At 36.0% G+C, this 15,459-nt stretch overlaps 1 protein-coding gene across 6 annotated transcripts in view; it reads left to right on the plus strand.

Moving 5' to 3' along the window:
- Positions 1–3,105, plus strand: part of LOC106066852 (innexin unc-9-like) — a 181,379-nt gene extending 178,274 nt beyond the window's left edge. For all 6 annotated transcript variants that reach the window (XM_013225945.2, XM_056013840.1, XM_056013839.1 and 3 more), the window contains one exon: positions 1,168–3,105. In XM_013225945.2, coding sequence (XP_013081399.1) covers positions 1,168–2,227 — 1,060 coding nt within the window. In that variant the 3' untranslated portion in view covers positions 2,228–3,105. The remainder of the gene's footprint in view (positions 1–1,167) is intronic.
- The last annotated feature ends 12,354 nt before the right edge of the window (positions 3,106–15,459 follow it).

Here is a 15,459-nt window from a genome sequence, read left to right on the forward strand (position 1 = left end):
TGTCTATCCTCGGATCAAGCTGAAACGCAATTATTCATTGACTTAGACAAGACACAAATCAATAACAAATTGACCAATTAGTCAAGTAATTACTGGTAATTAATTAGTTTGTTTGGTATCAACAAGGAAAATTAATTATTTATTATTCACAATTACTGCAATTTGCAATATATGTTTGGTTTGGGCGATGTGTGTCTGCTGAAGGGTAAATGTGAACGGTACGTTGAATTGCAGAAAGTTGCAGCCAGAATTCTTGCTATGTTTGCAAGAGCAGTTCTTTTCCATAATGAAAGCTACATCAACACTTCACCATTCGAGATGGTCTGATCAAAATTTGACATCAGTGATGAAAGTGTCAGTGGCAAACAAACTTCAACGTGACATTAATAAACTTGTATCCCAGAAAAGATGTCAAGCCTCAGGACAAACAAAATAATGCGTAATCATAGTAATGTTTGTACTACAAATTTAGCTAATTAAGGGACAGGTATGCCATTAAGTATTTTATTCAATTGTATGGTTTCTAATTTACATAAAACTAGTAGGCTGTTTTGCAACTGTTTTTTGGCTGCGGCCCTTCGGGTCATAGTAAGTTTCTTATGTGACCCATACACCTTAATGAGTTTGACATGCCTGGATTATACTGACCTGAAACACCTAGACAACTGTTTCGATAGAAACTGCCGAGCAGACAGCTTATCATAATTAAGGATTCATTCGTTTATCTAACATGAATTTCGATTCGCGCATTTAGTTCAAAAGCCTACTATTTCCACAATAATATGAACAAACGAAAGATCATTATAATATTAAGTTTGATTGCATGCTAAACACAAGGTCTCAAAAATACTAAGAATACTATCTTGTAAAATATTGATCTATTTTTAACTTTAAATCTTCAATCATAGGTCTCATCAGCCACTTGCGAAAGGCAATACAAATTGTGTCAAGTTCTCGACCTCATTCCACCTCTTCCTCCCTGGAGGACAAAAACAGTAGCCTACTATTTGATAGCGAAGAAAGAAAAAAAAACTTTCAAATAAATGACTTTTGGTGCTCTCCTACTTTTCTTACACAAAGCCTTTATTATGTAGTAAGAATTCTGTCTAGTTAAATACTTATTTCATTGTTTTATACTTTACTAAGTCAACGGTGTTCTATTTTCAGATGTTGGTGCCCGGCCCAGTTCACTGGCGCCCACGTCGACTACACCAACAATATTTGTTGGATTTCAAACACCTACTTCGTCCCCATGGACGTCAGCGTGCCGGAGAGTGTTCCCAAGAGGAGGGAGAACGAGCTGACCTACTACCAGTGGGTGCCGGTCATGCTACTCATCCAGGCCTTGATGTTCTACATCCCGTGCATCTTGTGGCGGCTGTTCAACGGTCAGTCGGGGATCAACGTAGACAGGATTGTCTCCCTCGCCAGCGACGCCCAGTACGAGGCGCCGGAAGTCCGCATCCGGACAATCAAATATGTGGTCAGGCATATAGACCGCTGCCTGGACAATCAGCGCGAGAGCCGACATCGTTGCTGCGTGACGCTGCGTCACGTTCTGTCTGTCAAGATGTCCCTGTTGTGCGGGAGACGCTACGGCAACTATCTTATAACCGTGTACCTGGTCATGAAGATGTTATACATCGCCAACGCTATTGGCCAGCTGTTTATGCTGAATGCATTTCTAGCTTCTGAGTACAACATGTACGGATTCCAGGTGCTGGAGGATTTAATAGAGGGAGACGAGTGGACAGCGTCTAGGAGATTCCCCCGCGTCACCATGTGTGACTTTGACATTCGCCAAATGACCAACAATCACCATTACAGCGTCCAGTGCGTACTGCCCATCAACCTCTTCAACGAGAAGATATACATCTTTTTGTGGTTCTGGCTGGTCTTCGTCTCCGCCCTGACCTGCTACAGCTTCATCTCTTGGTTATGGCAAATGGTCTTTCCGTCCTCCCGGATACACTACATCCGAAAGTTCTTGAAAATCATGGACCGCATAGGGTCCGGGCCGGACAAGAAGTTGGCCACCCGCTTCACAATGGAGTACCTCCGCCACGACGGGGTGTTCACCCTGAGGCTGGTCGGGAAGAACTCGAGCGACATAGTCGTGGCGGAGATCATCTCCGGGTTGTGGGACTTGTACAGGAGCAAAAAGTCTATACAGATAAGGAATACCTTGCCTTCCAACGGACACGAAAGTGACGGCGAGGATGTATAGAGGCCAAGTTGTCTAGTTTCATTTTACTAATTTATTCACACTAGGAATACACCGTAGCTGCCCAGATCTACTTCATGCATACGGTCTTGGAGTTCTATTCAACTCATGTAGATGTCTACTTATAGATTATCTAGCAGTATTAACACTGGGGAGTTTGTGTAATAGGTCATTCATAATGCAAGTATTTTATATCTTTAGTACTAGATATGTAATGAATGTCTTTTATATATACATCCTGAGGAAATGTAAATATGTTATGAATGTAATGGAGTGTGACATTTCGAATCATTTCATGTTTCTTTCTCTTGGAGCTTCCTCTATTGCCAGGAGATGTGAATGCACATAATTCGTGTCATAACAATTATTCCAAGGAATACATTTCGGTAAATGCAGCATTCGTTTTTTTTTTAATTATTATGAATTTAATAGAACATTTTAAACGAATAGTTGCTTGCAATATGAGAATTGATCTGCCTCTCAAAACGTAGAATGGAATGTTCATTTTTCTGAACATCTCTGTAGGAGAAACTTCCTTGACTGCCTTACCGCCCCTTGAGCTAACTTGTGTCATGGTGCTTATATTGATATCAAACATCTGTCATGGGCGTATCCGTTTATTCTTCCCTTCACAAACACGGCAGTTCTATATCAAACAGAGCCCACCATGGGTGGGTGCCGCCCTGTTGTTTTGTTAGTACAAGTCTCTCTCTGATCATGTTATTAAAGTTTAAGTTAACGGTAAAATAGTTGCCTAAGCATCAAAATTGAAAACTGCTTCATTTGAAGCAACACTCATCTATAGATTTGTTTTTGTTCGCCGTCATCAAGTGTTATAGAATGATGCCAAAAAAACTTTGTCGGTCGAGGGCCAAATAAAGTTGCGAAAAATTGTCAAGTCGAATGAGACCGATTTTCTGCGGCACTGTGAACAGTAATTTGAAGGGGCCCAATAGCGCTGTGTCCCGTGGGCCGCAGTGTGTGTATCACTGAGGTAATCCGAACATTGTTTTATCGAACTGAGCACTCTGATCTGTAACAATACATCGTAGATAAAGTCATCCTTCCTTACAGATATGGATCATTTACCTGTTTGTCTGTAGAAGATAAATGACAGCTATTAGATACATTTAGTTTGATAACAACAAACATCGGAGTTAGTGATTACACGTATGTGTGTGTGTACGTTTTAGCTACCGTGTTTGTGTGTGTGTCAAGCACGTTTGGCCGGATACCAGCATCCCTTCTAGCGTAAAGCTCGAAAAGATTTAGTTTACATTGCAGGAACTACTTTTCTTGTAACACTACGCCCCGGGCGACGTCTGCTAAGCTAGTGCTAGAGTCGGCCTTGTAAATGTTGCAAGTTTCTCAATGTTGATAGTTCCTCCATAGTTTTTTTTTTCTTGAAAGTGCTCAACACACTCATAGATTAGGTAGAATTCTCCGTGTCAAAGTCAGATAACGCTGTTAATATGGTGTTCGGAAGTGGAAGTAATTATAAAACAAAAATTAGGTCTGAACCATTTAGAACCAGTTTTTATCAGTAAAGAAAAAGTAGAGTACCTCTTTCAGACCAATCAATTGTGTGACGATCTAAATGTAATTGGAAAACTCGTTTACTTCGCATAACCCCTGTGTAATATCTTCTCAATTTCTCTGTCTAGCAGCAGCTTTTTGTTCATCTTGTGTTGGATAAGGGTTAGGGTTGATAAGACAATACTTCTGTGGACCTTATCAATCATGTCTCAAAGTATATTTTTTAATGAATATTATGAGATATGTCTTAGTAATAGGCGTTGAGTTTTGAACACTTGTAAAGAAAGTTATAAATTGCCAAACAAAATTTGGTGTGTTTTAATAGTTCTAAGCAGTGATGGAGTGGGTCTCAAAACGGCCATAGCATTACCATGTATCCATTAGTAACTTTACTCATGAAATTGATGCATTGAAAACTGAAAACATCTATTATGACGTCTACATCTAGGCTATTACATTAGTACAGATAAACTGTTCAACTAGTATTACATTAGTACAGATAAACTGTTCAACTAGTATTACACTTGAAGTCTGTTACTAATACTTTATAAGGGGAGGAGGCCATTTCCTTTAAGAGTATCCTATATTATAATTATATATTTAACAGTATAATATCGGTTTTAATGCCATTCCAAGAGGCCCATTCAATGTCCGCGCCACAGGCCTGTTGGGTTCCTGGTCAAACGATCATTTGCCCAAATGCCTACATCGCCAGTCCGCCCCTGGTTTGTTGTTGTTTTTTTTACCATTGCTTGTGTTGTGTTCTTAGTAGTATTTTTATGAGAACGACTACATGCCAAAAGCAATTTTCTTTTGTGAGCTCAAAAGAGGACGGCGTAACATAGATTACATCCCCCCCCCCCCGTAACCGTAACCGCTATAAAGATCAACTTACGGGTCATTTTACCCTCACTGGTATAGACGAAAGTAGCTGACAGTAGATAGCCTCTGAAAGAGTAGCTGACAGTAGATAGCCTCTGAAAGAGTAGCTGACAGTAGATAGCCGATAGTAGATAGCCTCTGAAAGAGTAGCTGACACATTTGAGGCTCAGAAGAAAGCTCTTGCAGAGGACAGGCCCAGAAGACGTAACCGCTATAAAGATCAACTTACGGGTCATTTTACTCTCACTGGTATAGACGAAAGTAGCTGACAGTAGATAGCCTCTGAAAGAGTAGCTGACAGTAGATAGCCTCTGAAAGAGTAGCTGACAGTAGATAGCCTCTGAAAGAGTAGCTGATAGTAGATAGCCTCTGAAAGAGTAGCTGACAGTAGATAGCCTCTGAAAGAGTAGCTGACACATTTGAGGCCCAGAAGAAAGCTCTTGCAGAGGACAGGCCCAGAAGACGTTAAGAAAACAAATAGACCCCTGGCAGACAACGGCTTTGTATGCATCAGTTGTGGGATAATATGCAGATCGCAACTGGATTTGTGTAGCCATGTGAAACACTGCACTCATTCTTAATCATCGGAATCGAAGACATTGCCATTAATATCTACGTTTTATTAGTATCTTTATTTTTGACATCGAGACTTTATAGACCTTAAAAGTGTAACAAATATATAAAGGTATAAATAAATATATATGTATATATATATATATATATCTATTTCAATGATTATGAAACCGGGACGTAATTACTACGTGGTACGCGAAAGTCCGATTTCAGGTCAATGCTCCTATTGATTAACTCATTCCCGAATCCGCCGGCAGATATGTTCAGTTGCGACCTGCATATTTTACTACATTAAATCCTTAATGAATTCTTACTTGTTCCTCTCTTTAAATGCAACATTAAAAAAAAATGTATGCATTGAAATAACCAAACAATTTTTTTATTCATATTAGGCAAGATATAATTGAACGCTATAACAACAGTCTTTAACAATATTTATAAAAGTGTAATTCAGCGCGGGTCACGTGGTTTCAAGTTTAGCGGCTGATTAGCCTCCAGAAAACATAGCTCAATTTCGTTTCGTTGAAACAGATGCTATGGCCTTCGGAAAACTAAAAACAAAAACTTTTTTTTTTCGAGATTTGTTTCATTTCAAGGGCGGTAACTAGGCTATATAGAGACGTAGGGGGGTTTTCTATATGGAGTTGATGCTGAACAGCTCTGAACCATCAAAACGCGTTTGCTTGAGTAACATCCCCTGAAATCTCAGCAGCTAGCTCCCGTGTCTTTTTAGACGAAATGAAAGCGAATAGGAAAAGAAAGAAAAAAAAAACACAAGTCTATTTGGTGAAAGAGCGGGGCTGAATTCAGCTGACGTGCACCGCCAAACTTAAAAAGTAGTTCCTCAGTTGACGTGTTGCATGTGTGTTAACGCCGTGTCTTGGTGCAGGCAACGCACTTCTTTTCTCTCTCCGCGTCTTGGTGCAGGCAACGCACTTCTTTTCTCTCTCCGTGTCTTGGTGCAGGCAACGCACTTCTTTTCTCTCTCCGCGTCTTGGTGCAGGCAACGCACTTCTTTTCTCTCTCCGCGTCTCTCTCTCAGGCTCTCTCGTTTAGTTTCGTCTACACTTTCCCCATCCCGAGTATATAAATCCATCATAGATGAATTCAACTAAGAAACGTCCCAGTGGCGTAGCTAGGGTGGGGGTGGAGAATTTGATAATCCCTCCCGGCCCCCATTTAAGGGGGGCCATCAAATGAGTGTTCAAAATTGTTTTTTTTTAATTAATATTAAATATTACGCAAAATGCAAGGGTCCTCAAAAAGGTCAAGCCCCCCCCCCCCCAAGGGCCCCTGAATGATGGCAAATTCCTAGATACGCCATTGAAACATCCAGCCCCACTGATCAACTCACAGACACGGCCACGTTAGAGCTACTATTTGTTTTTGAAATGAACACTAAAGATTGGATGTTTACCTGGGTTAGACGTCTAATTAGCTTTTTATTTTAGTACACTATTTTATCGTAGACTTTTTTTTCCCACACGAAGACAATAAATATTCCAGACCAATATTTCTCTGTTCGTCTAGAAAAAGGGGTTGTATTCTTTTAAAAAAAAATGTTTTTTTTATAGATTCCAGTTTCTTAAAATGTCAGACGAGCGAAGGCTGATAGAATTAAAAAATACTGGGTCGGAACGTTGTAAATGTATGTACGCTTTAAATTAGGAAGGGAGCGAATTAAGAAATTTGCTTTATAAAAGGTCTCAGGTTGTATGCATAATCTTGCAACATCTTTCTTTTAACTAGAAACCAAGACGTATTAGTGTCGGTTACATCACTGTTCATTATGTAATGAAATATCATTCAGACGTTTTGGGTTTTATTTTTTTTTCTAGAAGGAATGTCTGTAATGTAAAAGAATTAATTTATCAACCTGGACTGAATACATTATGAGATAGTTGCAACTTTTTTTTATTCAAAACTGTATTTCCCTTTGTAAATAATACTAGCATTTAGCAGTTGTCCATCTGGTAGGATGATATGGTATAAACACATTCGTTGAAAGCTTTCATCAAATAACAGTTCAGTGTAGAACTTCATTCCGTGTTCGATTTTAAAAGACCGTTTGAATTTGCATCTGTTTTGAAAAGTTCAAAGTTTTAACCTTTTGTAATAAAACGTGGGTTACGAATTTCAGAAAACTGATTCTGTAATAGAAATAAGAAACTGAAAATAAACGAATAATGACTTGAAAAACAATTATTTATGTTAAAACGATACAAAAAATAACAACCTGAACTTACAATATAAAATGTCATTGTCTTTTAAAAAATTCTAATATCATTTCTTTGGCACTTTTAAGGACGGCTGTCTGGTCGAGTAAACAAGAAGCGCTCTATCGACTCGTTGGTCCCGGCTCGAGACCTGCCCGCTCCCATTCCCCGTCGTCCTGCAGGAGGTTTGGGCTAGGATGTAATTATCTTTAATTCAAAATAAACATGGACAACTTGTGAAACCAACAACATTGTTCTTTCCAATGAACGTATTAGTTTCTCTAAGACCAAAACATTTCTTAGTTGAAATGTCCATTCTATTCAACATGTCCTCACCTTGGTAGCGACCCTTCCCAACCCACACACAAAACTCAAGCTTTGAGTACAATGAGCTAATATTCTGTCTATTAGATCTTGATAACTAACTACCTAAAGCAGACTATAAGAAGAACAGATAAACAGATATATAGTGGAGAGAATGAGCTTACTGTCAAAGCATGAGAGTAGGTGTATTCGAATACACTATCTTTGTTAAACAGATATATAGTGGAGAGAATGAGCTTACTATCAAAGCATGATAGTAGGTGTGAATACACTATCTTTGTTAAACAGATATATAGTGGAGAGAATGAGTTTACTATCTAAGCATGAGAGTAGGTGTGAATACACTATCATTGTTATATAATGCGGAATATCCGAAAATGATTATAAATGTATCGAGTAAGTATATTAGTTTACTTACCAATGAAATATACAAACCTAACACATAGTATCTAATCATGCGTAACACAAGTCATTAAGCCAAATCAATGTTTTGTACCTTGATCATTTTCTATGTATTGAAACTGTGCCTTCCTAAACCAATTCCTACTTTAAATCAATGTGAATACGTTCGAGTCAACTTGTGTACATTGAATACAGTGATGTATTATTCTATGCACATATAGTATTGCACATTTGAACCATTACTGTAATAACTCTATTGTTTAGCATTTTCAAACATGTGTTTTTTTTTTAAACTGTGTTAAATCAGTTGTGATGATTATACTGTTTCCTTTAATAACAATACATAAGGTGCTTGTCTATTTTAAAAAGCAGCATTGTATCCAGAATCTAGCGTTCTAGTGTACATAAGATACAAGGTCCATGAGTTAAAAAGTACGTTGAATCTTGTTTTCCTGTGTGTGAATGTTAAAGAATTTTAACCATTTCTTCTTTTTATTTTGTGTCTAGGCTTATGTCATGTCATATCACACTTTGTGTGAATATAGCTTATATTTGTAATTCCAGATAATGGAAGTGGACTGGGTGAAGTTAAAGCATTACATTAAACAGGCCCCGAAGCGAAGATCTTGAATGTATTCAAAGAAACAGTTGGAGAGAGGCGATTCGAGGGACTCAACTTACATTTCAAAATGATCGTTGCTTATGAATGCAATGCCAAACTTCTAAATGGGTAACGCATGTTTCCGATCTTGCATTAACATTGGGCCATTCTTGGGGAGTATTCCTTGAACTTGTTAAACATAGGTTTGGGATTTGGGAAAACGCTAGTAAAAAATAAACCAGGGTTTTAAAAAAAATGGCCTACTGCAGGACTTTGTGTGAGAAAAACAGTAGAAAAGATAGTCCTGAGTGCTAGGAATTTTCATAACGAAATAAGTCGACTGGTAAACTAAGTGTTGTAAAGTCTATTCTGAAGCGGTTATCTAGTTTTCCCAAAATGTAAACTAAGTGCTGTAAAGTCTATTCTGAAGCGGTTATCTAGTTTCCCAGAATGTAGACTACTGGCTATATAGTGTTGTGTACTATTCAGGATCACGCAACGCCTTGTTGATTATTAAACGATCCTTTCCGTATACCATCTCATTTGGTGTTGAAGGTTGCAATGCTTTCTTTGTGAGTTTATTGTTCTCTTTGATGACCACTTCCAAAGGCAGTGGAACACAGGGTCAAGCTCTGCTATTCACGGAATCGTTGTGCATATTCAATGATGGGATTTTAATTTCTGGTCTAGCAAATATCCTTGACCTTAGAGAATTAAAAAAAAGACCAGACAGTTAAATTCTTTTAGCAATTTAATGTTGTCGCAATCACCTATGTTTCTTGTTTTACTTGCTTATTCTAAACATTGTCAGATTTACAATGTGAACAATACCTACAGTGGTGTAACTAGGGTGGGGGAAGAGGAGGGAGAATTTAAAAATTCCCCGGCCCCCACTTGAGGAGGGCCCCCGAATAAGTGTTTTTCACATTAAAAATTAAATATTACGCAAAATGCATGGGCCCCCAAGAGATCAAATACCCCGGCCCTCATACGATGGAAAATTCCTAGCTATGCCCCTGGGCACCTAGAACTAGGATGGGGTTTTTATAGTTTGTTAGAGACTATATGAAATGCATTTTTAATCCTTTGTTGCCTGTTTCAGACCAGTTCGATCCACATTATATTGTTTAATTCATTTCAAACATGCATATTAGACTACTAGTGATGTTATAATACTATTTTTTTATAATGTTTGACTAAGTCTTTTTATGTCCAGTTTATGTTTTTACATCTGTATTTGGAATAATTTTATTGTTTATAATTTTTTTTTAAATACATGTTTAGTACAATGCACGCAAAACTTGATCGAAAATAAGTTGATAAATGTTTATGTGATTTTTACCTTTTAAATGCTAATGTTCCTTTCTTCTCTTTTATGCCTAACAATACTTTAGCGAGCATCTATTTCTAATTTCATTTTAATTATACAACACTCTATCGTGCTACACCATTTAGGCTATAATAAGCACTTGTGTTTACACTGAGATTTCATATAAAATGATTTATCATGACTACGTTATTGTTAACTAATGATGTACACTAACCATACTCTGTTACTACTTACATGGCACAAAACTAAAATGTAGTATCAGCTGAAATCGTAGAACAAAAATATAAATGGGGTTTGATTTCGTCATCGTTAGCTAATTTTATATTAATTACATTTATTGTGTTTATAAACACTGTTCTTTACAGTGGACTATTTACATAAGTAAAACTTACTATGCTGCTTGTGTGGCATTTAAAATTGGACTGCGCTAATGGTCAAAGGGAATTCTAGAATAGTCTTTTAAACGGTAAAGATTTTGATGGTTTATTATATTAACACACCCAAACCTCTGTGTATCAACTCACTCATAAATAGATTGCCTTGAATTGACAAAGGACAAAGTACCTAAGGGACCAAATGGATTAAAGGGACACCAATTCAGTTTAATTCATCTACCTACACAACAAAACAGTAGGATAATGAAGAAATATTCTTTGTCACAGGAGACAACATCCCAAGACAAAAATCTGGCTCAAAGTTTGCAAAGATCTTCAGAGACATATTGCCAGACAACCGCTAGGTGGAAACCCAAAAAGCAAAATGAAACAAGCAGACCAAAATTAAATCTGTGGAGGTCAATGCAAAATAAAGGCAAGGGCTAGTTGTGCCAAAATAATCCTATTGGGCCTCCACCATTTCACCAACACTATAATAATATGAATACATTTTACATTGCTTTAAAATAAATTACTAGGTAACGGTACTGCATTTTTAATTTTTACTGCTTTTAAAAATACTGTAGATTTTAGAACAGAGCCCTAAATTAGTTGGCAAACTTTATTTAATGGGTTATTGACTATATTCAACATTATGTATGCTATTGTTATGAAATCAATCAATAAAACAGTTGTATATAAACACATGATGAAATGACGTTGAGTGCAATAGCTTGTTATTTTATGTACACAGTGAGTGCAATAACTTATATACATAGGAATTTTGTACAATTATATATTGTTTAGATATTTGACAAACTAGTGCAATATAGATACCATATATACTTTGTTCTACAATTATTTATATATAATTATACTTTGTCTTTTTTTTTCCTTTTTGTTGCTTTTATTTTTTCTATTGTTATACATTTAGTTGCTACATTTTTAGTGTGTTTTCCAGGATTGTGTGATCTCCACATGTCTTCTTCTCATTGGTTGGTCAAAACAACACAATTAACCAATGAAATATTTGTGCATAATTCAAGTTTAAAAAAAAACAATTTTCATCTTTTATCATGTGATACAAATAATTTATTTGTTCTTCAATGTCATTTTTTAAAAATATTGTATATTTAATGTGTTTACTGTAAGGAAACTGTTTATTACAGTACTTTTCATAATTGCAAACGTAGTTGATTGAGTTTGAAACACATAAATAATACTGTAAAACCTTTTTGTTTTTCATTTTCTTGTTGAAACTTTTGTTTCTGTGTTTCTTTTTTATTGGACTCCTCCATCTTTGAACTTCCTCTGTTGTGTGTTTAAAACTTAATTTGTTTTTTTCTACAAAAACCATTGATATTAGTGCTGGTGTTATTTATTTATTTCATTGCAATGACTGGGTTTAGTATTACAAGATATACACAATGTACTCTATGGTGGACAATGCAGTAGGGATGAGCGCATTAACTTTATGGACAGATTGTTTTTAACTGTACTACTTTTTGAGGGTGACTTCATTGAGTCCTTTACTTCCTATAACCTATAAAATATAACCATACAATCAGTTTTGATTTGTTAGTTTTAATTTTAGTTTTAATCTACAGAAAAATGTGTTGGTTTTGTTTTCATCTACATAAGTTTACTGCTAGGAAGGTCCACTTTTTACTATAAAAATAAAGTTAACCCCCCACACACACAGATATATATATATATATAGGCTATATATATATATATATATATATATATATATATATATATATATATATATATATATATATATATATATATATATATATATATATATATATATAATACCAGTATATAGACCTATACATATCTATATTTATCTATTTATCAATCTATTTATCTATAAATGTATATACACCGTTTTTTTTAAGTAAAATACTCCTTTCAGACTTTGTGATCTATAGGAGAGATGATGTAAAGGTCATCTGTTTCTTTGGCTAAAGGTTAAGGGGGGTATCAACAACCAACTGCATTTACCTATCAAAACTTATGTAAGGTACCCATTAGAGTAGGGTGGACTCAGGGCATTCTAAAAATCCTGAAATTGAAATCCCAGTCTTCACAGAAGATTCAAACCTGAATATTTATATATATATATAAATATATACATATATATAATATGAAACCTGATAAACAAATAATTTATAATGATTAATCAAATGTATTAGTGTAACTAGTCTTTCTTTATACTGTATTTAATTTGATAAAAGCATTAGAACATTTTCTTGGCTACATACCAACCAATACATATTTGTTTATATAGTGAAGTAGTCATCTTTGTTTTCCTTTTGTACCATTTTTTTTTTATTTCTCAAAATGTACATAGACTTTCCCTTGTATCAATGAATAACTATTGTTATGCAGTTCTGTTTTTGTGTCCTGATGGTTGTTCAATGTCTAAACATGTTGACATCCAAATGAGATAACTATGACATGTTTTATAAAGCTCTGACTAGATAATGTGATGTATGAAGAGCAATGTATACATCTTTGCATGGATTGGAATGAAAGACAAACAAATCAACTAAACAGAATAAATTACAAGTTTGGATACACAAATATTGTGTGGTTATTTTTCATATGTTGGTTTGTTGTTTGATTGAATCTATTTTTTTGTCTATAACTGCATCAATGAAAATTAGGAACATAAAGTTCTTCACTCTGAGGAAGTGAGGAAAAAGAGCTTTAATAGCAGTTTTGATTTAAAGAGCTTTCAATCAAGAATGACCTGGTCAAAGAATCCCATGACATTTGGCCTGGACTCTTACACAGATCAACTAAACATCCTGATCAAACTTATAAACATTTTTGAGTCTGGTGTAAAGTATGACAACCATCTGTTTCCAGTTGCATTAGCCTTTAAGCTCTTTAAATATCAGATTATTTGAAGCAGTACTTACATAACTGTGAAAATCAGCCCATAAAAGAGTTCGTGCAATTGTAAATGAGTTATGAACAGTCACTGGATTTTTCTGTTCTTCCTCTTAATTCTTGGCTTATTCAATGAATAGTTTTCCTTTGTTTTGTGTAACATATTGGATCAGGTAGATAGCAGCAGGGGTGTAAAGAGTTTGTTGTCTCATGGAATAGAGAGTGTGAGATCAACAGTGGAGAAAGACTTTGATTAAACTTACAAATATTTACATGCTCTAAAACATTCAATGCTAAAAGTACAAAGAAAATCTAAGATTCAAGATACAAAACCAAGGACCTGGTACAAACTCATATAAAACCTCCAATGCCTGACTGAGCTAAGACTGGCTGCAGTTGAAATCTCTACTTATTGCTAAATTTGTTTTATTGTGTACAAAATGATGCTGTGTAAATCAACTTACAAGTGATCATCACTGTCTGTTTTTAAATCTCTACAAATCATTCTTATCTTATCTTATCTTATATAATACAGACGTAACTTCAAAAAAGAAGATGATTGTTGATATGGTGCGCAAAGGTGCACGCGTTCAATATAATAAAGTATCATTCTCCGCCATGACACTAATGGTTGTTGTTTGTTTATTGCTGACTGTGAACCTAGATCATAATTAACATGGTGGCAGCGGTGTATTAATGATCAGAGGTAATCATTAATCAGTATATAAAGGTTAATTGTTTGCAATAATAAATAGACAACAATTCAAGGCTACGCCGTGCAATGGCAGCTAGAAATTTCCTTCCTGTACCCGAGCCGCTCGAGGTAGAAGGAAACATGGCCGCTAATTGGCAAAAGTTTCACCGGAGCTGGCGAAACTATGAGTTAGCCATTAAATTGTCGGAAGAATCAGAGGAGGTCAGAGTGGCCACCTTTCTAACAATTATAGGAACAAAAGCGATGGACATATATGATGGTCTTGAAATTGAGAAGGGAAAAGAAAGAAAGATGGAAGAAATAGTGAACAAATTTGAAAGTTTTTGCATTGGAAAAACGAATGAAACTTATGAGCGCTATGTGTTCAATACGCGTGAACAGCAAGAAGGCGAGGACATTGAAAAGTACATAACAAATCTGAGAAGACTAGCAAAAACGTGTTGTTTTGAACGCCTGGAAGATAGCTTGATTAGAGACAGAGTAATTCTTGGTATTAGACATGAATGCCTCAAAATGAAATTGCTACAAGATAGTAGTCTCACATTGGAAAGGTGCAGAGATATTTGCAGAGCATACGAGACCGCCAACAAACAGCTGAGACAAATACAAGCCGACCCTCCAATCATTGAGAAAGTATCAACACCTTCAAGAACAAACATTCAGAAAGGTAAATGCAGGTATTGTGGAAGGATTCACGAATACATTAAAGAAAAGTGCCCTGCATGGGGTAAAATGTGCCTAGCATGCAACGGGAGACATCATTTTGCTGTGATGTGCAAAAAGAAAATTCAGCAGGTGTCAGATGATATGTCTAACGATGAAAGACAGCTACAGTCGGACACAAGAGATGATATCATGATGGTAAAAAATGAATGGGTGATGTCTTTGGAGAACCACAAAACGAAAAGGATGACAGCAGTTATGAAAGTAAATGGTCACCGTGTAAGGTTTCAAATGGATAGTGGAGCTGATGTAAATACCATCCAGGAAAAATACGTAAATAAGAATCAGATAGAAAAGGCAACGCAAAGATTACTAATGTGGAATAAGACTGAAATGAGACCCATAGGGAAAGCCACTCTAACGACGAGAAATGAGAAAACTAACGAAACATTTGAGGTGGAATATATAGTTGTACCAAATAATCTAGCATGCCTTCTAGGTCATGAAACTTTAACAAGAATGAAGTTAATCAAAGTCAATAAAGATAGGTTCATAGCATCAGTAGTGAATAACCAAGAAGAAGACTATAGTCCAAAGTTTACTGGTGATTTGGGTGACTTAGGAGAAGTGTCTTTAAAGATTGATAGCAGCATTAAGCCCAAGGTTCTGCCGTGTAGAAAGATCCCTATTGCTTTACAAGAAAGAGTTAAGGAGGAGT

The sequence above is a fragment of the Biomphalaria glabrata genome, chromosome 16 (genome assembly GCF_947242115.1).
Source record: "Biomphalaria glabrata chromosome 16, xgBioGlab47.1, whole genome shotgun sequence".
Classification (NCBI taxonomy): domain Eukaryota; kingdom Metazoa; phylum Mollusca; class Gastropoda; family Planorbidae; genus Biomphalaria; species Biomphalaria glabrata.